This window comes from Elephantulus edwardii, unplaced genomic scaffold (assembly GCF_000299155.1).
Source record: "Elephantulus edwardii isolate Elephantulus edwardi_28Jun2011 unplaced genomic scaffold, EleEdw1.0 scaffold00041, whole genome shotgun sequence".
Classification (NCBI taxonomy): Eukaryota; Metazoa; Chordata; class Mammalia; order Macroscelidea; family Macroscelididae; genus Elephantulus; species Elephantulus edwardii.
Window position 1 is genome coordinate 8587719 of NW_006399791.1, and position 21300 is coordinate 8609018.

The window sequence follows — 21300 nt, forward strand, 5'->3', positions numbered from 1 at the left end:
ATTTTGAATAATATTGCATGAGTTCCTTGTTTTTTAATGCAGCATAGTATTCCATTGTGCGAATATACCACAGCTTCTCTAGCCATTCGTTTGTTGATGGTCATTACTTACATTTTACGAGTATAATATAGTCAACATAAATATATCTCTGGGAGAATGATTCAGAGATCTAAACATAAAAGCTAAAATTAGAAAACTTTTGGGAAAAAATAGCAGAAAATCTTCACTACCACGGGTTAGGCAAAGATGTCTTATAGATTTAACACCAGAAGAAAAAAAATTTTTTCAAATTTTTGTGCTTCATAAAATACTATTAAGAGAAAAAGAAAAACCTATCAAGGCATAGAGTAATAAAAAAAATTATTTATCTAATAAATGCACAGCCACACCAAAGGAAAAAAGACAGCTTTAGAGACCTGCTGCAGGGTCATCTCCGAGCTGGGTTCAACTTCCCAGCAATGAGTAAGTTTTTGAGATCCAGAACATTCAAGTCACACAACTCAACTCAATGAGGCAAAAATGCAACTTTTTAAAATGAGGGAAAGATTTGAATAGACCATTCATGAAAGATATTAAAATAAATAAAAAGCACATGAAAAGATGCTTATATTTAGTCATTAAATAGATGCAAATTAAAACTTCAATGAGCTATCACTTCACACACACTAAACAGGATAAAAAAGACCCCACTGGCACAGTGATTAAAACACCTGACTTCTAGCCACAGCCCTCTGAATATCATAAAAAGGCAATAGCAAATGTGAACACAGATATAGACAAAACAGCCACCCTCATGCACAGCTAGTGAAAATAGAATATGATACAGTCACTCTGGAAATGTCTGGCAATTGCTTTAAAATTTAAACATGAATTTCTACAAGTCCTAGGAATTCCACTCTTAGGTATCTACTCCAGAGAAAGGAAAATGTGCATGCAAATATTCACAGTAGTATTATTCTTGATAGCTTGAAGGAAACAACTCAAGTAGCCGTCAACTGGTAAATACCAGAAGGAACTGTGGTGGCTCTGCAGGCTAAGCATTGAGCTGCTAACCAAAATGTTACTGGTTCAAACCCACCAGAACCTCTATAAGGACAGAGAAGAGTCTGCTCCTCTGAAGATTTACAGCCTTGGAAACCCTACCTGAACTCTACCTCCAGGGTAGAGTTATTAGCTGGAACTGACTCAAAGGTAGTGGGGTTTGGTGAGTAACTAAATAAAATTAATGTATCCATATAACAGAAATGTTTAGCATTAAAAAAAGAATGAAATCCTACATGCTACAACATCACTGAATCTCTTAAAAACAATATACTAAGTGAAAGAAACCATATGCAAAAAAGACAAGTACTATATAATTCCACTCACACAAAATGTCTATAAAAGGTGACATATCTCTATAGAGATATGCAGAACAGATCATCCGAGATGCTGGGCTATACGAGGAGGAATGTGGCATCAAGATTGATGGAAGAATCATCAACAACCTGCATTATGCAGATGACACAACCCTGCTCGCTGAAACTGAAGAAGGACCTGAAGTGCTTGCTGCAGAAGGTCAAGGACTGCAGCCTCCTACATGGACTGAAGTTCAACATCAAGAAAACAAAGATTCTCACCATTGGGCCAGCTGGCAGCATCAGTATGGATGGTGAAGAAATCTGAGATAGTTAAGAGTTTTAGTTTGCTTGGTTCCACAGTCAACACTCTTGGTAGCAGCAGCCAGGAAATCAAGAGACAAATTGCACTGGGAAAGTCAGCTGTGAGGGACCTCTCAAAAAGTACCGAAGAGCAACGACGTTAGGCTGGAGACTAAGGTGAACCTGATCCAGGCTATAGTCTTTGCTATTACATGCTATGCATTGGAGAGTTGGACAGTGAATAGGGATAATAGAAAGAGACTTGATGCCTTTGAGCTGTGGTGCTGGACTGCTAGGAGAACAAACAGGTTTGTCCTGGAGAGGGTGAAGCCAGAATGCTCCTTGGAGTCAAGGATTCTGAAGCTTCATCTGATATATTTTGGGCATGTTGCAAGGAGGGACTGGTCCTTGGAGAGGTAAATCATGTTTGGGAGAGTGGAGGGAAGGCATAGGAGAGGAAGACCCTCGATGAGATGGATCGATTCTGTGAGTGGAGTGGTGGGAATGAGTGTGTTTGAGATGGTGAGGTTGGCAGAGGATAGAACGGCGTTTAGGGCTCTTTGTACATAGTGTCACTATGAGTTGCAAGTGACTCGATGGCACATAACAACAACAACAGAGAAGGAAAATAAATTAAGGGTCATTTGGGCTTAGAAGTGGAAATAGAGATTAATGAGGAATTCTGCAGGGTGTTTAAAATGTTCTAAAACTGGATCAGGGTGGTGGCTGCACAACTAGGTAAATTTAAAAAAAATTAATTTTTCTTTTTGTGACATTAAATTTTAAAAACACAAGCATAAAAGAAATGGCATAAGAATAACAAAATAAAGAAAAAATAAAATTTTAAATTCATGAAAGGAGAGCATTAAACAAAAATAAAATAGACAGCTATGGGTCAGTTTTGACTCTATGGTACACAACAACAACAGCTTGGGTTTAACATTTAATTACGGTACTAAATAAACAGTCATGTGTTCCTCAGGAAAAAAAAATAAAATAAAATAGAACAGGATCAAAAAGGAAAAGCTGATTTCTCTAAAAAGAGAAATAAAATAGGTACTATGATTAAGGGAAAAGAAGAGAGTCGATAGAAGACACAAGTGTTGCCAGATCACTGAAATATTCTTTCCTGTAAGACCCCAGGGTTCCTTTGAGAAATGGTTGGTATCCGGATGGGACCAGGAGAGTGCAAAATATTTTACATATCTTTTGCCACAAATGTGTTCCAAGACAAGTGAGATCATGCCCAAAGGACAGATAAGCCAACTTGAAAGGCCCAACTGCCTAAATCTGGGTTGAGTCTCAAAGACAAAAAAGGCAATAGTAAATAATGAGTATATGCATAATGATGTTTTTTAAAAGAAGTATGAGGCAGTACTTTTTACAGGAGAATTCTAGGTAAACATAGACAAAGTGACAAGATTTTTAAAAGTTGAGCAATTATGGTATATTTACATAATGGAATACTATGCAGCACGTAGGAACAATGATTTTGTAAATTATTACCTAACTTGGGAGGGACTGGACAGCATTATGCTGAGTGAACTAACTCAGTCCCACATGGACAAATATTGTATAAAACCAATACTGTAGAATGAGTATAAGGATCCAAGAGGAGTGGAGAGGTTGGAATCAGAGGGATGAAGATGTGCTGGGGGAGAGGGGGATTAATCATGAAGTTGTACAAATTGATGGGGGGTGAGGGAAATGAAAATAATTTCTTCTTGAAAACAATGTATTCGGATTTTGTAAATAAACTAGAAGAAAATGTTTTAAAAAGTTATTTTAATTCTGTCATTTTGCAACTCTCAAAATAATTACTCTTAGATAAAAATTAATACAGAAGACCAGGTTTGCCAATTGTTGACAGGTTGCAGGGGAAGAAGAGTCACATCTGAACTCAATTTATGATCCAATGGATTACTTCCTAATCATAAAAGCAAACTTGTATCCTTATGTTCCTCCTCACCTAATGCAACAGAACAGGGATTGGCAAGCTAAAGTGCTTGCTCTAGATTTAGCCTACCACCTAATTCTTACACTTTTAAAAGGCTGGGGAAAAATAAGAGAATAATATTCATGACACGTGAAAATGATAAAAAGAAAACTTCAATAACCATATGTTACTACCATTAGGTGACTCTGAGTTGACTATAACTCATGGTGACCCCTATGAACAACAGAGCTGAACCTGTCATATGTGTGTGCGCGTGTGTGCGTGTGTGGGTGTGTGTGTGTGTGTGTGTCACCAGGCATTTCTTCCAAAGCATTTCTGGGTCTACTCCAGCCTTCACCATTTTAGCTAGCAGCAGGCTTGTTAAAACTCTGGACCACCCACAGAATCCTGTTGGCTTACTTGGTTTTCCCCATCTTATCTATAGCTGTTTTCTTGTCACAACTTTAGAAAGGAGAGGTTACGACAAAGATCTGCAAAGTTTACTTTGTATCAGGCCTTTTACAGAAAGTCTGCGGATCTTTACACTGGAAAATACACATCCCTTATAAAGCACTTTGCCAGAAAGGTTTAACTTGGATTCAAACCAGGTCTCAGGTTGCAGCCCAACACCATAATGCACTCTCTCCACTCACACACCCACTGCCATCCAGCTGGCATTGGCCCAGGCTGACTCTCCGTGGGTTTTCAGAAGCTATGAACTGCACAGAAGGAGGCTATCCATCTTTCTCCCTCAAAGCAACTGGTGGATTCGAACCATCCACCTTGAGGTTGGCAGCACAACTCCCTATCCAGTAGGCCACCAGAGCTCCCTATTATGCCTCCAGGTCTCCATAAATTATAGAACTAGGGAATTATTGTTCATTTTCCCATTGGTCATAATGATAGTGTAGTTATATCCTTATTTTTAGGAGTTAAATATTGATGTATTCAAGTGCTGAAATGTTATGATTTCTAGTTTACTTTCAGGAACTTTCAGGAAAAGTATACATATTTTTTAAATGTCTGTGGGAGCTCTGGTATCCTAGGGGCAAGAAGCTGCACTGCAATCCCAAAAGGCACACAGTTCAATACCACCAGATGCTCTATGGGAGAAGGATGGACAATCTCCTCTTGTGCAATTAACTGCCTCTGAAAACCTGCCAGAGCATCAGCTATGGGTCAGTTCCGACTTGATGGTAAAACAACAATGTGAGGAAAAGTAGAAAAAGTAAATGTATAAAACTACCAAAAAAAACCAACAAAACACAAACCAACTATGAGATATCACCTCACCCAGCAACAACAAAATTCAACAGGGCAGCAAACAACAAATGCTGGCGACGTATGGAGAGACTAGAACTCTTATTCCCTGCTGGTGGGAAAGTAAGATGGCACAGCCACTATGGAAAGTGGTCTGTTGCTTTCTAAAAAAGTTGGACATAGAAATATCATTTGAAGGGGAGCTCCGGTGGCCTAGTGGCAAGAAGCTGCAATGCAATCCCAGAGATAATGCAGTTCGAATCCACCAGATGCTCTGCCGGAGAAGGAGGGGCAATCTCCTCCTGCATCAGTCAGATCTGATTTGATGGTAGAGACACACACAATAATAATAATAAAATAAAAAAAAGAAATACCATTTGACCTGGCGAGCTCTGGTGGCCTAGTGGCAAGAAGCTGCACTGCAATCCCACAGGTGCGCAGTTCAAATCCACCAGATGCTCTGCTGAAGACGGAGGAACAATCTCCTCCTGTACCAGTCAGATACGATTTGACGGTACACACACACAAATAATAAAAAATAAAATAATTAAAAAAAAAAATACCATTTGACCCAGCAATTCCGCTACTGGGAATATACCTTAAAGAAACCAGAACCATGACTAAAACAAATGTATGCACACTCTTGTTTACTGCTGCATTATTCACAATAGCAAAGAAATGGAAGCAACCCAAGTGCCCATCAACAATTGGATAGGAAAAACCGTGGTACATTCACACAATGGAATATTACATGGCACTGAAAAATGAACTTGTAAAATATTATACATCGGGGAGGCTGGAGGACATTATGCTGAGTGAAGTATCTCAGTCACAAATGGAAAAAATACTGCTTAACACTGCTGTTACAAAATAGAAGTCATGGATGGGGGTTGGGGAAAGAATGGGAAGAGTGGATAGGCAATGTACTAGAACAGATGAGGGGACGGTCTGTCCAAAAGGAATATATGATTAGGCAATATATGTATGACAATAATCTGGAACAAGGGGTGCATTGTGGGGTGGGATAGGATGGGAAAAAAAATTTGTAACAATGAATATAAAAAAAAATTAAAAGTAAATGTAGCAAAGTCAATAATTGGTGAATTAAGGGTATACAGGCATTCACTGTATTTGTGTTTTAAACTTTTACGCAGACCAAAAAAAAAAAAATTCAAAATAAAAAATTGGGAGAAAAATAGGCCTTTTATTGATATACACTTTTCTCAGAAAAATAGGTCTTTTATTTAAAATACTTCTACCAATATTCAGCAATGATTGATTTAGCTTCACAAATCCCAATCACATGGTATTATACACAGGCAATATTCCAACTAAAAAAAAAAAAGCAAACCAGAGAAGCAGTAGTCAAGGTTAAAGGCTATGCAAGACAGTGGCAGATAAAAGTTTACATTTTTAGTTTCTCTGTCATTAACAGGCATATAAATGGGCAGAGTTCAAACATTCTCACGTTTCACAAAAGAAGTTACCTTTAAGTGTTTTAGGAGTTCTTTGCCCAGGTCTCGGTCCAATTTGATAGCAAATACAATGTGTAGAATAACGGTGCCTTCTACATGACGAAGCTCACCTGATGGTACAGTAACAAGATCCAGCAGCCTAAACAATTCAAGAGAGAGATCAACTAGAGTTTGAGGGAGCGAGTAAAGTGCAGCTACTCAGAGGAGTGAGGGACCAAGTCAAGCTGAACTCAGACAATCAATGAATCACTGAAGGCAGGTAGTAAAGAGCTTGAAATAATGACTACAGAATCATTATTTCTATTTATTTCTTGCTGTCTTCCCAGTGGAACCCAATTCAATCAGGTTGTCTCCTTTCTAACCTTCATGTCACTAAAACTATTCTAGTATAGGCCACCAATGACTCTTGCATTAACAAAACCAATTATAAAGTCCCCATTTTAACATCTCAACAGATTTAATATGGTTGATCACTTCTTGAAGTATTGTCTTTTTTTGCTGTCCAGCAGTCTGTCACTGTCCTCCCATCAATTTTTTTAATAGCCTGTCCTTCTCCATGTGATTAACTGCCTCTGAAAACCCACCTGAGGGTTGTTCCAACTGGATGGTACACAATAACAACAACTATCTCCAAGAGATATTATAAATATTTTTCTCCATCTTCCCACTGTGACTAGTCCCCCTCTCCTACTTTTCTTGCCCCTCCATTCAATCTACTGGACATACAACAAGCAAAACAAGCTTTACACACAAATCAGACTTCACTAGCTTGTTTAAAGACTGCCAATACCTTTCCATTTGACTAATATCAAGATCAAACTCTGTAATCTCATTCCTAATGTCCTAGGTAATCTGGCCCTACCTATCTGCTTTTGTCTCATCCTACTAGCTTCCAGCTTGCTGCTGACATACTCCAGGGCCATTGCTGCAGTTGCTGTGTCAATCCATCCAGTTACTCTTTTGTCAACCCTCCACTTTTCTAAGTACGATGCCCTAACGATAGGCTCTTCTAGCAACATGCCCAAAGTACTGGAAATGACGCTTTATCATTATAGCCTCCAAGGAGCACTCCAGCTGCACTTTCTCTAAGATATATCTCTGCCTCTTCTTTAGTCAGTCAATGGGATGTTCAGTACTCTTCTCCAACACCACAGCTCAAAGGCATAGATTATTCCTCTTCTGTCCTCTTTATCTGAGGTCCAGCTCTCAGAAGAATAGCAAGTGATTAAAAACACCATGGCCTGGACCAGGCACACCTTCGCTCTCAAGCTGAGATCACTGCTCCTCAATAATTTGGAGAGGTCTCTGACTGCAGACTTTCCCAGTGCAGTATGTTTCTTGATCTCCTGACTGCTGGTACCAAGGTGGCTGACTGTGGATCCAAATAAGATGAAGTTGTTGACAGTTTCAATCTTTCTAACTAGATGGCCTTTTTATTTCTTAGTAGGTCATGCTGTGTCCTGCCTTTACACTATCTGATTCCTAATCTGGAGTGCTCTTCTTCTATTATTGTGGCTCTTTTTTTATCATCCTAGTTTCAATTAAAATAGCATCTTGTCAAAGAAGAATTTCCCCCAACCACCAATCTAGTTATGTTGTCACAATGCACAGCAACTTCCACTCCAGTATTTTTCTTGCTCATTTATTTTTTTTTGTGCTCTTTTCACTAAAATTTAAACTCCATGAGAGCAGGACCTTGTCTGATGAGTTCCTCACTGCTTCCTCTTATAGTTCCTGGCTATAAAACATACAAAGTAATTGACAACTTTTAAATCTGCAGTTTATTGACCAATTACTGCTACTGACATGCAAATAAAGAAGCTGAAGCGGTTACACTACTAACTTTGTATCTGAACAATGAGGAAATAACAAATCCCACTCTTTCTGACGTCAAAAGCCTAAAGAGTAGAAAAGAGGCCATGGAGGAACAGGGCCGTGAGTGTCTCTCTGAAAGGGCCGAGGGAGTAAGAATAGCACAACCCCCAATTCCTTCAGAATAGGAAGCAGATAAAGAGCCGGTAGCCCAGCCTCACGGGGCTTCTAGAGCCACATCAACAGCAAGAGGCATGTTTATTCGTTGCTGACTCACAGTTATGATACCAACTACGGGGTTTATTAGCAAAGGAAGATGGAGAGTGGGAGAGGCAAAGAATACCTCACAAGACAAGTACATATTTTAGTACTACAATTCCAAGTACAATTCCTCAATTAATCCAGACTCTGGTTTTGGTTCAGCAAACAGCTTTTCCTTCCATCAAAGGCAAGAATAGCAAACATTTTTAACTGTGGTCTTTATCTCAGGGCTCTTCCGCTTCCATATTGCCAGTTTCTCTACAGCAATGCCAGCGTCTCACTAACACCATCACCACGGTCATGCCAACAGGGTCTGCTCCAGTCTCTCTCAAGTCTTGCCACCAGACATCTTGCTTGCCTCAAGTCTTGCTGTTCTCCTATTCTAGTCCCACAGCTGAGGATGATTTGCAAGACCATGTGTATGCAGTAAAGGAGACCAGAGGGGGCTAACTAATGGCTAAAAACCCAACTTTTAGGCTAACACCACAGAAATAAATAATCAGAGAAGTTCTGGACTGAAGGGAAGGTAGAAGGTAAATAAAGAAGCTAACTATGAAGTAACTAAAACATGCCATGATAAGCGAGATAAATCTGTAAAAATGGCCTTTACATCTCTACACTGTATTATCACTCACTCATCTCCACTCTGGTCTTCCCTGTGCTTCTTATCCAGATCGTTGAAGAAGGCTAAGATTCCTTCCAAAACTCTTTTTCTGCTTCCCTAGAAACAAAAGAAATTAGATAAAGTCTCTCCAGACGGGCAAGATCTATCATCTGAATTTAAAACATTTTCTGTTTAAAAAGAGTCTCAAGTATAATTTAAAAACACAAACAACTATCACCTAAAATTACACTACAAATGTATAGAACACGTTTACATTAAAACTGAGTTTAAAATATCTTAGTAGCAGACTTCAAGGGACCTATAGTCTACATTTTTGGGTTCTCTTTATTCCTCTTACTCCCATAAAAAACCACATAACACAAAGAAAAATGTTTGTTTTCATTGGCTGATTTTTTTATGAGAGTAATTTAGCATACATGAAATGAGATCACCTATACTCTAGTTTGCAAACCAAGAAATAAACAGAATGGCTCTAATTTGTCATTCTGAAAACAAGCTTGGAAGGAGGAGTGGCATCCACGTCTATAATAGCTTGTCTCCAGAAACCCTATGAACCTGGAGAGAGGATAAAAGGCACCCAAGCATCGAGGACTCTCCTTCATAGGATTGCTATGAGTCGCTTGCAACTCAACAGCACTTTAACAACAATAATATCAACATAGAGAGAGAGATCAGCTGGCCCAGTGGACAGAAAGCGATGCTACCAAGCCAAAGGTGGGTGACTTTTAATCTGCGGCCCTCGGACCTGTCTTTCATTGTTTTTGTTCAGACATTCCTCTAGGTCGTATAGCCCTGGTGTACAAGTTGCCGTACCACGGTCACTTTTGGTTGCTGTGAGGCTGAACACTGTGACACTGATGTGTCAAATACATTAGTGGTTGGCTACCCAATGCGGACAGAGAGTGGGGTGGAACTCCCCAGTTAAAACAAGCTTGGAAGGAGGAGTGGCATCCACTTCCATAACAGCTTGCCTCTGGAAACCCTAGGAACCCGGAGAGAGGATGAAAGGCACCCAAGTGTCGAGGACTCTCCTTCATAGGGTTGCTATGAGTCGCCTGCGACTTGACAGCACTTAACAACAAACACAACATAGTTAAATAGAATTTTATTAATTTATACCTTTGAGGAAAGAACCAAAAGCTGGTAGACCAAAGGTGGTATTTCTTGAAGATTTAATTTGGAGAACATCTTTAACACCTTTTCTGTCACAAATTCCACTTCTTCTACAGTTAGAGGAACATCCCTGTGGACCAAAGATTCCAGAGGCTAGAAAAACCCAAACTTAAATGCACTGATGTGAATGAGCAAGCCTTCAGGACAGGGGAGAGATAGCCCACAGGGTCTCCACAGCTGTAAATGTTGACAGGAGCAAGCTGCCAAGTCCTCCTTCAGAGGGGCTGCGGGTCCCAAAGTGCAGTCCTTTAGCCTGGCTGAAGTCACTTTACCCACTGTACTTCCACAGCTTTTATTTTTAAAAATACAAGTCAGGGCTGACAGTGGTTAAAATGTAACTGAAAATTTTTAAAATAAACACAATTTGGGATTATAGAATAAAGGAGATGCCGGCATACTAAAGCTGTCTTGATTTCTAATGGACTTTTTTAAGCAGGACCAATAACCTCATCTACATAATGGGATGGTGGCAATCAATCATAATGCTATACTGAAAAGCCAAGAGGGGAGGAAGGAGCCTACTGCAGAAAACAAAGCAATACTCTTGCTCATGGAGAAGTGGTGCATGTGTCGATTTCAAACAGGTAAACTCAAAAAGCAGGCTACAAAGGAGAGAGAAGGATGGTACTTACTTGAACATGGACGTGAGCTGGATCACATGCTGCTTATCCCACCTGGTTAAAGAAAATGACAGAGAATATCAACACATTTCATTTCACTTACTTAAATATTAAACATTACTTTTAAAATGAGTACAGAGAAAAAAGGTAAACCAATGATTCTGCATCAACTTGAAACAAAATAAAATGACTGTCATTTTAAAAAATCAAATAGCGGCTTTTACCCAACTGACTGGCAATGTAAAAAATCTGATGATACCCAGTGTGAGCGAGATTGTAGGGAAAACAGTCTCTTCTCACACAATTGTAGGGAGTGAACAACGTAACTCTTCCAGGAAGACAAACTGACAATGACTAAGTTTAAAAATGTATATGACCACAGACCCACTCAGCTCTATTAGAAATATATTACCTTGTACACAGGTCACTTTGTTTACACAAGGTCACCTAATCTGTAATAATGTTCACAGCAACATTTTTTGCAATGGAAAAATAAGAAACAGAAGAATCCAACAACTGAAAATTAGCCAAATAATAGAAAACTAAAGCAGCATTAAAAATGAGACTATAAAAATGAAACCCCAATGTATATTGGATATTGAATAAATTCTTCTGTATAATTAAAAACATACAAGTATGCAACTACATACATGCCACCACATGCCTGAAGGTATTTATGAAGAAATTTCAAAAACCATTAACAAAGGTAATCTCTGGTTTAGGTAATTTTAGATATTCCATCTGGTTCTTTTTAATATACTCAAGTGTAATCACACTATTTTATAAATTAAAATTCTCCTTGTTCACTGGGTGCTTCACTGTCCACACAGGTCTTTATACGTATCATTTTGTTATTTTTTTATTCTTCCTTTTTATTATGATCTGAGTAAATTTACAAAGCTGATTGGTTTTCCACTCATTCACTCATACACATTTTGTTTTATAACATTAATATACTATACTCACAATGTAACCACGCTTATCCCACTTCATCCTTGTGATTCTCATTCCCATCAATCTTCTATCCTACCTTTTTCTGTCTCCTAGGCTTCACCCCTGGGGAAATACTGCCATGTTCATGTGTTTTGTTTTTTTTAAAATTATTATTCATTGAGATTTTAATGAAACTTTATAAAGAACTAGGATTTCCATTCATTCATTGTTGCACATTTTCCTCCCTGTCCACCCCCTACCATGTCCTGTTCATCTTAAATGGTTAATTATATAAAATAATGAGCATCTCCCTGGTGTTACTGCTTATCTCGTATGTTTGTCTATTACTTAGTTGAAAGTTAAGCCATTGGGGTGAGTTTTAGTCCAGGTTTTTAGGGTAACTAAATAGAGACACAGGTTCACCCTAGAGAGAGTAAAACCAGGCTGCTCTTTGGAGGCCAGGATTCAGAAGCTTTGTCTGATTTACTTTGAACATGTTGCAAGAAGGGACTAGTCCTTTGAGAGGGACGACGTGTTTGGGAGAGTAGAGGGACAGCATAGGAGAGGAAAACCTTCAATGAGATGGATTGATTCCATCACTGGGGTAATGGGGGATAGGTATGTCTGAGACAGTGAGATTGGCCCAGGATAAAGCAGGGTTTAGGGCTGTTGTACATGGGTCGCTATGAGTCGCAGGTGACTCAATGGCAAATAACAACAACAAAGAGAGTTACAGAGTCTTGGTCCACCAGTGTCTATCAAATCAGTAAACCTGAATACTTTTTGATTCACATCATTGCTAATGGTTATCAGTTTCACGGAGTGGATCAACCTTAGCTTTCATAGTTTATATATGTTAACTTACCTATCTGTATTACTGTTTAAAGTGCTTATCAATTTTTGTGTTAACATGGTAATGAATAAAGCTTTTATGTTTTAGGGTAGATTCCCAGAAATGCAACTACTAGTTAAAAGATACATAGTTTTGACCACAATGGTGGTCCTGAGAAAGACTCACCTGCCAGAACAGAGGGTTTTAATCAACTGTGTTTTATATTCTTCCCCATTCAATTCACCTAGAAATACAAAATAAACTGAGAACTAAATTTGACCAAGTGAATGAAAAAGGAATTATGAAAAGATATTAAAAATTACCTTTTCCATCAGTCAGTATTTCCTTTTTGGTGGCAAGGGCAGTGAGAATGATGGGGAGTAGCTCCAAAGATTTTCCATTCACTAAGTGGCCCTCTCTGACAGTATCAATGAATTCTGTGGCTAATTCCACCAATAATGGTCCTGGGAAATTGTGAGCCTAAAAGTTCACATATACAATGTTATGTAGAAATACAGAAGTCTGAGATCTTTTCTCAAGAAATAAGCTCTTTTGCTGAATTAACAGAACTAATGTTAAAATTCAGAAGTGATCTTTCAAGGGATTCATTTTTGGCACATACTTATAATTGTAAAGGACTTCAAAGGTCATAATCCTCCATCACTATATATTAACATTTTCAAATATGCAAGCTCTTCAAAGAAACATATTTCCAAGATACTAGAAACCTAATGTTATCAGCTAGGTCCAAACAAGCAATTTTACACACAACGGGAATTAGGTTTTCCACACTTAAGTTTTTCTTCCCTTAACAAATTATAAACCTTAAAATCACTCTCCCAAATTTTTTTTCTTGTATCTTACCTCCAGCATTAGTAATCCTATGATTTCAGATGCAACTTCTTTCTGCAAATCCCCTGACTCCACCAAATGAATACAGAATGTGTATATTTTACATCTCCTAAGGGCTCCAGCTTCTTCCGAACAGGGAGATCCTTTTTGTTTTAAAAAGGTGGTATGGAAATAAAGAAAAAAAAGAAGTCTTACAACATTAAAGGTCAATTACAAAAAAACAAATGGATTTATAGTATGGTGACTAGAGCACTTACCACCAGGTGCTCTGCTGGCCTAGAACCACTGATCCTTTGGTTAAAGTCCAGCAATTAAGCAAAAACCAAAGAAGGCAGAATGAAAGGGGATGAGATACTCAAAATGCATGAAGAAAAAGACTGTGAACTAAGACTTCTAGTAAAACTGAACATCAAAGATGAAGGAGAAATTAAGATGGTCCGAGATAGATCAGATTTTTTTTTTAAATTAGCAAATGTGTTCCCAATACTAAGGACAAAGTGAGATGAAAAGACACTATACAATCACTTGAATTTATTTAAGAAATGAGTGCTGGCAAAGACAATATGTTGTTGTTGTGGTTATGCACCATCTAATCACCTTTGACCCACAGTGGCCCTGTGTATGACAGCTCTGAACATAAAAACAATATGTAGAAAAACATAAAAGACAGTATATATACTTTTGGGTTTTTTACTCTTTTTTTCTTAGGACTTTACTACCAACTTTAGAGGGTTCCTCCCTGCCACCCCAAGAAGCAGCTCTGTCTTAAAAAAAGGTCAGGGGAATACAGTAGTTAAGAAAGCTAACATACTGTAATTTCCAGAGTCTTAGCATCAAGAAAAAACAAAACAAAACACCCTAGCATACAAAGAAACTAATGAAGACCCATTTAAAAGAAAATGGGGGAAAAAATATCTCTAGAGATGGAAGTTTGGATAACGGACAGATAAAAACCCATAGCTATTGAGGTCATTTTGAAAAAGGTCATTCTGACCTTAAAGGATAGAGGAGAACTGCCTCCAAGGGCTTCCAAGGCAGCTGGGGAGTGAACTACCTCTTCTGGTTATCAAGCAAGCACTTAACAATACTGAACCACCAGGGTTATCTAACAGATTAGAAGATAAACAGCAGAAATAAAAATGCTCCTAGCACAAAAGGAAAATACATACAAAGAAAACTAAAGAAAGTAAATTATAGATGTGCAAAATAAGAATACTAATAAAGAGATGTTGTTGTGTACTGTAGAGTTGGAACTGACCCATAGCTGACCCTCTGGCGGGTTTTTAGAAGCAGTTAATCGCATAGAGAAGACTGTCCATTCTTCTCCATGGAGCAGCTGGTGGCCTTGTGATTGCAGCACAGCTTCTTGCCACTAGGTCACCAGAGCTCCCTAATAAAAGTGATAAATACTATAGAAGTGAATTAAACAGAAATAGTGGAGCTGAAAAAAAGGAAATAATTGAAATATAATTTTTTTCTGCAGGTGTTCAACAGCAGATTTGATCTTACAGAAGAAAGGAATAAGCTAATCAGAAGGATAATAACTTTGTTGTTTAAAACAACAAAAATTAAGTAACCGGTGTTACTGAATCTGAAGAGCAAGCAAAAAGAGAAAAGGATTGAAAAAGGTGAGCAAAGCCTAATGGGAGGTGGTACACTGCCAAATAAACTAGCATGTGTATCATGGACTCTTGGATGGAGAAGAGAAAAAGGAAAGAGTATCTGAGGAAATAATGGCAGAAAACTTTAAAATTTTGATATTTGTTGTCGCTGTTATATGCCATCGAGTCGTTTGCGACTCATAGCGACCCTATGTACAACAGCCCTAAACCCTGCTCTATTCTGTGCCAATCTCATTGCCCCTGACACACCCATTCTGTTACCCCAGTCACTGAATCAATCCACCTCATAGAGGGTCTTCCCCTCCTGTGCTGTCCCTCTACTCTACCTAGCATGATGTCCCTCTCTAAAGACCTGTCTCTCCTTACAACATGTCCAAAGTATGTCAGACGAAGCCCCAGAATCCTTGCCTCCAAGGAGCAGCCTGGTTTAACCCTCTCTAGGATGAATCTGTTTGTTTTCTTGGCAGTCCATGGAACATTAAATACTCTTCTCCAGCACCACAGCTCAAAGGCGTCAATTCTTCTATCCTCCCTAGTCATTGTCCAACTCTCTGATGCATAACAAGTGATTGCAAAGACCATGGCCTGTATCAGGCGCACCAAAAGCTATGAGAAGGAAGAAAACAAAGATTAGACCAGAAAGAAATAAAGCATAAAGTAAGAATCAGGTTTTCGCAAACACACCTTCGACAATCTTAAGGAAATGGAAATACAACAGGATGAAAACAGAGTCACACACAGATGATCAGAGGGGAAGACTGCCACTAGGAAGCTGTATCGGGGCAACATTTAGAAGTCTACAACTTATGAAGAGCATCATGAAGATAAGGAACTGACAACAACCTACACACACAACCTTCACACATACCAGGAAGAACTTCACATAATGTCTGGGAGGCAGTAAGCAGGATCAAACATTCTGAAAAAACAAAACAATCCTCTCCCTAAAAAATGCAGACTAGATTGCAGAGAGCAATCTACAGATCCTAGAGACAGTGAGGCAGAAGAATTATTTTGATGTGGCCTTCTCAATCATCTGCTATGCACCAGAGAGATGGACAATGAATAAGGATGACTGAAGAAAAATTGAAGCCTTTGAGTTGTGGTGCTGGAGAAGAGTACTGACTAGCCAAAAGAACAAACCGATACGTACTGGAGAAAGTGCAGCCAGCATGCTCCTCAGAGACCAAGATGGCAAAGCTTCATTTACAGAATAGTATAGGGCCTCCAGAAGAAAAAGACTGATTTAAAAAAAAAAACAAAAAAAACTGATAACCCAGTAACAAAATGGGCAAAAGACATAGGAAGATTCTTCACAAAGGAAGACATCTGGATGGCAAACAGACACATGAATAAATGATTTCTTGCAATTAAGAGATGAAAACCAATCCAACAAGATACCATCTACCCCCAGTAGCAAAGTTTAACAGGACAACAAGCAATAAATGTTGGCAAGGATGCAGAGAGACTGGAACTCTCATGCACAGCCAGAGGGATTTGTATAATGGGAAAAATCTCCCTAGAATGCAGTTTGGCATTTCCTTAAAAAGCTGAACACAGATATATCATATGAACCAGCTAGGCCACTGTTAGAAATATAACCCACTGAGATCAGAACTGAGTCACAGAGATTATGTATTCTATGTTCATAGCAGAGTTATTCACCATAGCAAGAAAATACAAACAGCTCAAATGCCCATCAACAAAGGAATGGAGAAATGGTGGTACATTCATTCACACTGGAATACTATGCAACACTAAGGAACAACGATCTTGTAAAATACTATATAACATGGGAGAGTCTAGGGAGTATTATGCTGAGTAAACTAATTGTCTCATAAGGAAAAATACTGCAGATGACCATCATTATAAAAACAGAAGGATAAGATATAAAGAGATGTTGGAAAGGGGAATGCTAATCACTAGGATAGCAGGGGCTAGTGGGCAGGTTAGGGGGTGAAGGAATAGGAAAGAGGGTGGGGAAAACCCTAGACCAGATGGTTTCATAGAATTCTAGAAATATTATTTATAATAGTCAAAAAGTTCATGTGTTTAAACTCATTAATTGATAAGTAAAATGTGACATATTCACAAGATGGCATAATATTTGGCTATTTAAAAAAGTGAAGTACTTATTTGTGCTATAAGACAGATGAACCTTAGTAACAGTATGCTAAGTGAAAAACTGTAATCATAAAAGTTCCATGCCTTGTAATTGTACTCATGAAATATCCAAAACAGGCGAATGAATCTACATTGCCAGAAAGGAGACAGTGGTGCAGGCTGCAGAGAGCTTCTCTGCTAACCTAAGAGCACTACTTCACTGGAATTTCGAATCCACCAGTGGCTCCATGGGGGGAAAGATGTGCAATTTCCTTCCATGTGATTTAGAGTCTCTGAAAAACCCCCTGGAGGGTCAGCTATGAGTCAGTTCAATTCGATGGTAATGAGTTTGAATTTTTTTGAAAGGTGACATGGGTAAGAGGCTTGAAGGTAATGGCTAAGGGATGCAGAGATGGGTTTTTTTGGTAGGAAAATGAAAATGTTTTAAAATTTACCATGGTGATAACTGTTTAACTCTGTGAATATACTAAAAGATACTGTACATGTTAAATGAGTGTTATACAGTATGTCAATTAAAGCTCAGTAAGTTGCTTTTAAAAGTACTGGCATGCAATGTGAATTTTATTTCTATTAAAAACAACAGCTAACTTTGATAGCCTATAAATTTTACAGTATAGAATTGTCTCACAAAACTGTAAACGTCATCATCAGTTAACTATTGGTCAAACATACAATTTAAGAGAAGTAAAATGATGAGGGGTTAATTCCCTCCAGTACCTGATATCTGGTATTTCTACACAAAAGTAATTTTATAAATTTTCATAAAGATAGATACAATCAACTTTCAAATCTCTTTCATAAACAGAGAGATGCTTTAGTAATCTTGTAAGAGAGACCCAACTTACCCGAGTAAAGGAAAAATAAACCAAGCTAAAATAATCGAAGAGTCCAAAACCATTTTAATTGTAGAATTTTTATCCTACATAATTTATAAAACTACTGTGAGTCACAATCTACAAGGTGGGGCTGGCCCTTGTTCAAAATACAGAAGCAAATATATGTCCTGCCTAGTATTAAGAATCTGTGTATAAACAGTCCAAGATTTCACTTCATTAAACTCTAGAGCCCCCTAGCCACTTACTAAGCACAGATTTAAGTACTAACATTACTGTTCTCCAGAATTTTAAAAGCACAAGTAAACCAAAGGGAATTTTACAGAAAGTGTATCCTTAACAAACTCTCAATCCAGCAGTACAATCTCAGGCAACCACTTCAACTCCCTTCAGAAATCATTTAAATCCACAGGACAAGAGATTGCTGCTTCAGTTCATTCTGTAGAATCTCCCAATATCAAAAATGTCCCAGTGGGGCTTCAAATAGAAAAGTAGCAATATGTGACAACAGTAAACATTTCATGAGTACAATTACAATAATCCTTAATTATTATTACCTCTGAATATGCCTCTCAGGAGTGCTCCAGCAGCTCTTCCTTTCACTGCTTGATTTTGAACAAGATTAGTTAGCTGCAATCAAAGAGTGAACACTACTTAAGTCCCTGGCAACAGGCAGGCCCATCTCCTACTCCAATGACCCTAAATTTCCACAGTGGAAAGCTTTCATCTGTCAGGTTCCTATCACTCAGAACCTCCATGTATTTTTTTTTTTTTAAAAAAAAAGCACATTTAATGAGGCTGCATTGTCAGAACTGAAATTCATCCACGTTATCATTCAACATTCACTGAGCACTTATTTACTCAGCACTAGCCATTGTGCTACATGCAAGAGAATATTCATTTATTAAACAAGTCGTTTTTGAGCCTGTCCTTTTTCCTGGGCATGTGGGAGGGAGGCAAGGAGGACATCCTTGTAACTCAGAGTCTACATTAGTGCAGGGAAAGGCTGGCTAAACAAAATCTCAGATTAAGTGTAAAGGGAACAAACAGAGGCTGAAAAGACAGTAACTGAGGATAGAGGAATAACTAACTAGAGCAGTTAGTTACACTGGGTCATCATTCCAGTTTGACATCTTGCTGAGATTCTGCATTTCTACCTTAAATATATGGAATCAGAATTAGCATTTTCAAAACTCAACATTTGTAAAAATGTCAAGGGCAAATTCTCGACAGGTCACACCAGAATGAAGCAGTTTGAAGTCTTGGGAAGGTGACATTTAAAGAGAGTTCTGGAGAGTGAGAATGAGTGGAGGATGTTAAGGGAAGGAGGACAATCCAGATGGAACAATCATGAAAGGTGAGAACAGGGCAAAAAGTTTATGTTTGAGGGTCTTAAAAGAGCAATAAGGCTCGGCAGTAGTAAGAAAAATAACAGCACAAGATGAGTTTGGAAAGATGGGCAAGGAGCAGACTGTAAAATGAATAAGCCATAATAGGAAGTATGGACTGTATCTAGGTCCCAAAGAAGTGATCAGAGAGAAAAGGAGCAGTATGTTTTTCATTCATTATTTAGTTCTCATGACTGTAGAGTCGGAACTGACTCATAGCTGACCCTCGCCTGAGTTTCTGGTGCTGTAAATGCATAGAAGGAGACTGTCCCTCTTCCTTCCTCGGAGTCACTGGAGAATCTGAACTGAGAGAGGTGCAACCTTGAGATTAGTAGCACAACTCCCTACAGACAAGGCCATCAGAACTCTAGTTACATACTAGATGATTTTTTTAAAAGGTTCTTTTTACTGATGAGTAGTATCTACAATTCTAAAAGTCATCTAAGATACAGCTGTTGGTTTCTATTTGTCCAAAATGAGAGAGAAAGGAGGAGACCAAAGGCCCAATGAAGGATGAACAGTCTACAGGAACAACAGCCTTACTTACTGAGACCAGAACTAGACTGGTTACCATCACTAGTCATTCTCTTCTCGACTGAATAACATAGAATGGAGAAAAAAATAGAACAGAACCTCACATTCCTATAAAATACAAACTTACTAGAGGGATCGAAATTAAAGAGCTCCACAAATCTCATGTCCTGAAATATTCTTTAAACCTTGAACTGAAATGAACCCTTGAGGTCACTTTTTAGCTAAATAACACATTGGCAGACAAAGAATACATTCATGAACATAGTTATCTCTCAGGAATTGATTCCGGAACCCTCTCCCCTGTTAAAAAACCTAAGGATGCTCAAGTCTCTTATATAAAATAGTGTAGTGTTTGCATATAACCTTTATACAGCTTCCTCATACTTTAAATCATCTCTGTAATATTTATAATGCTTAATACAATGTAAATATTCTGTAAATAGCACTTTATTGTCTCCCCTTAGTTTCTGAGGGACTGATATACCATTTAATAGCTTTTTAGGAGCCATTTTTTCTCCCCAAATATTTTCAGTCCCAAGGTTGGAATCAATAGATGTAGAATCAACAGATATAGGGTGCTAAATGTACTATTATGTCTTTTAAAAACTCATGTATGAGATTAAACAGTAAACAACTGCTGTAAAACAAAGATGAGAAGTATGGGGGTAGGGAAACTAGATTGACTTAAATGGAACAATCAGAGTGTAATGTTCATGCAATGTAAAAAATGCAACTAATGCTTCTGAACAATTTGTGTAGAGAATCCTGAATGGGAACCTAAACTACTGTGTAAACTTAAGATATCATTCAAAAAACAAAGTCATTCTTACTTCTGTGTAGACAATGCGTTGTGGAAGGTTTAGCTAGGAAACTGATGTAGTATTCAAATGAGGGATGAGAGCTGCTTAGAACAAAGTGGTAGCAGGAGAGATGAAGATAAGAAAGTTCAGGAAATATTTGAGAGATAGAACCAACCAGGAAAAGAGGTGGTGATACAGGAAAAGAAGAAATCAAGGAAGTTTCCTAAATTTCTGGTTTAAGCAATTTACTGGGGAGATCTATATATTAATATGGGGAGTCAGCATATATTAACATGGGGAAAATCTAGGATTAAATAACTCCAAATCATTCAAAGGATTTGTTAAAACAGCTGTTTCACGCTCAGTTTCGGATTCAGGAGGCTTGGCACAAGGCCAAGCACCATTACCCCCGGTATTCAAGTAAAGATGTCAACTAGATAATGATACATGCAAAAGTTTTGACTTGCTTTAGCAAAGCATGCCTTCTAATACTCACATCATCTTCTCTCAAGTTCTGAAGGAATTCCTGAAGTTTGTCTGCTGTTTTCTCTGCTGCTAGAGATAAAATTTTCTGATCCAT

General features: G+C 38.2%; 1 protein-coding gene across 1 annotated transcript in view; it reads right to left on the reverse strand.

Moving 5' to 3' along the window:
• FANCI (Fanconi anemia, complementation group I) overlaps positions 1 to 21300 on the reverse strand; it is a 102936-nt gene extending 81636 nt beyond the window's left edge. Inside the window, exons 1-9 of the mRNA XM_006885227.1 lie at positions 21217 to 21300; positions 18556 to 18628; positions 13432 to 13562; positions 12891 to 13047; positions 12754 to 12811; positions 10815 to 10856; positions 10129 to 10252; positions 9020 to 9105; positions 6324 to 6450 (exon numbers count right to left, since the gene is read on the reverse strand). Coding sequence (XP_006885289.1) covers positions 6324 to 6450; positions 9020 to 9105; positions 10129 to 10252; positions 10815 to 10856; positions 12754 to 12811; positions 12891 to 13047; positions 13432 to 13562; positions 18556 to 18628; positions 21217 to 21300 — 882 coding nt within the window. The remainder of the gene's footprint in view (positions 1 to 6323; positions 6451 to 9019; positions 9106 to 10128; positions 10253 to 10814; positions 10857 to 12753; positions 12812 to 12890; positions 13048 to 13431; positions 13563 to 18555; positions 18629 to 21216) is intronic.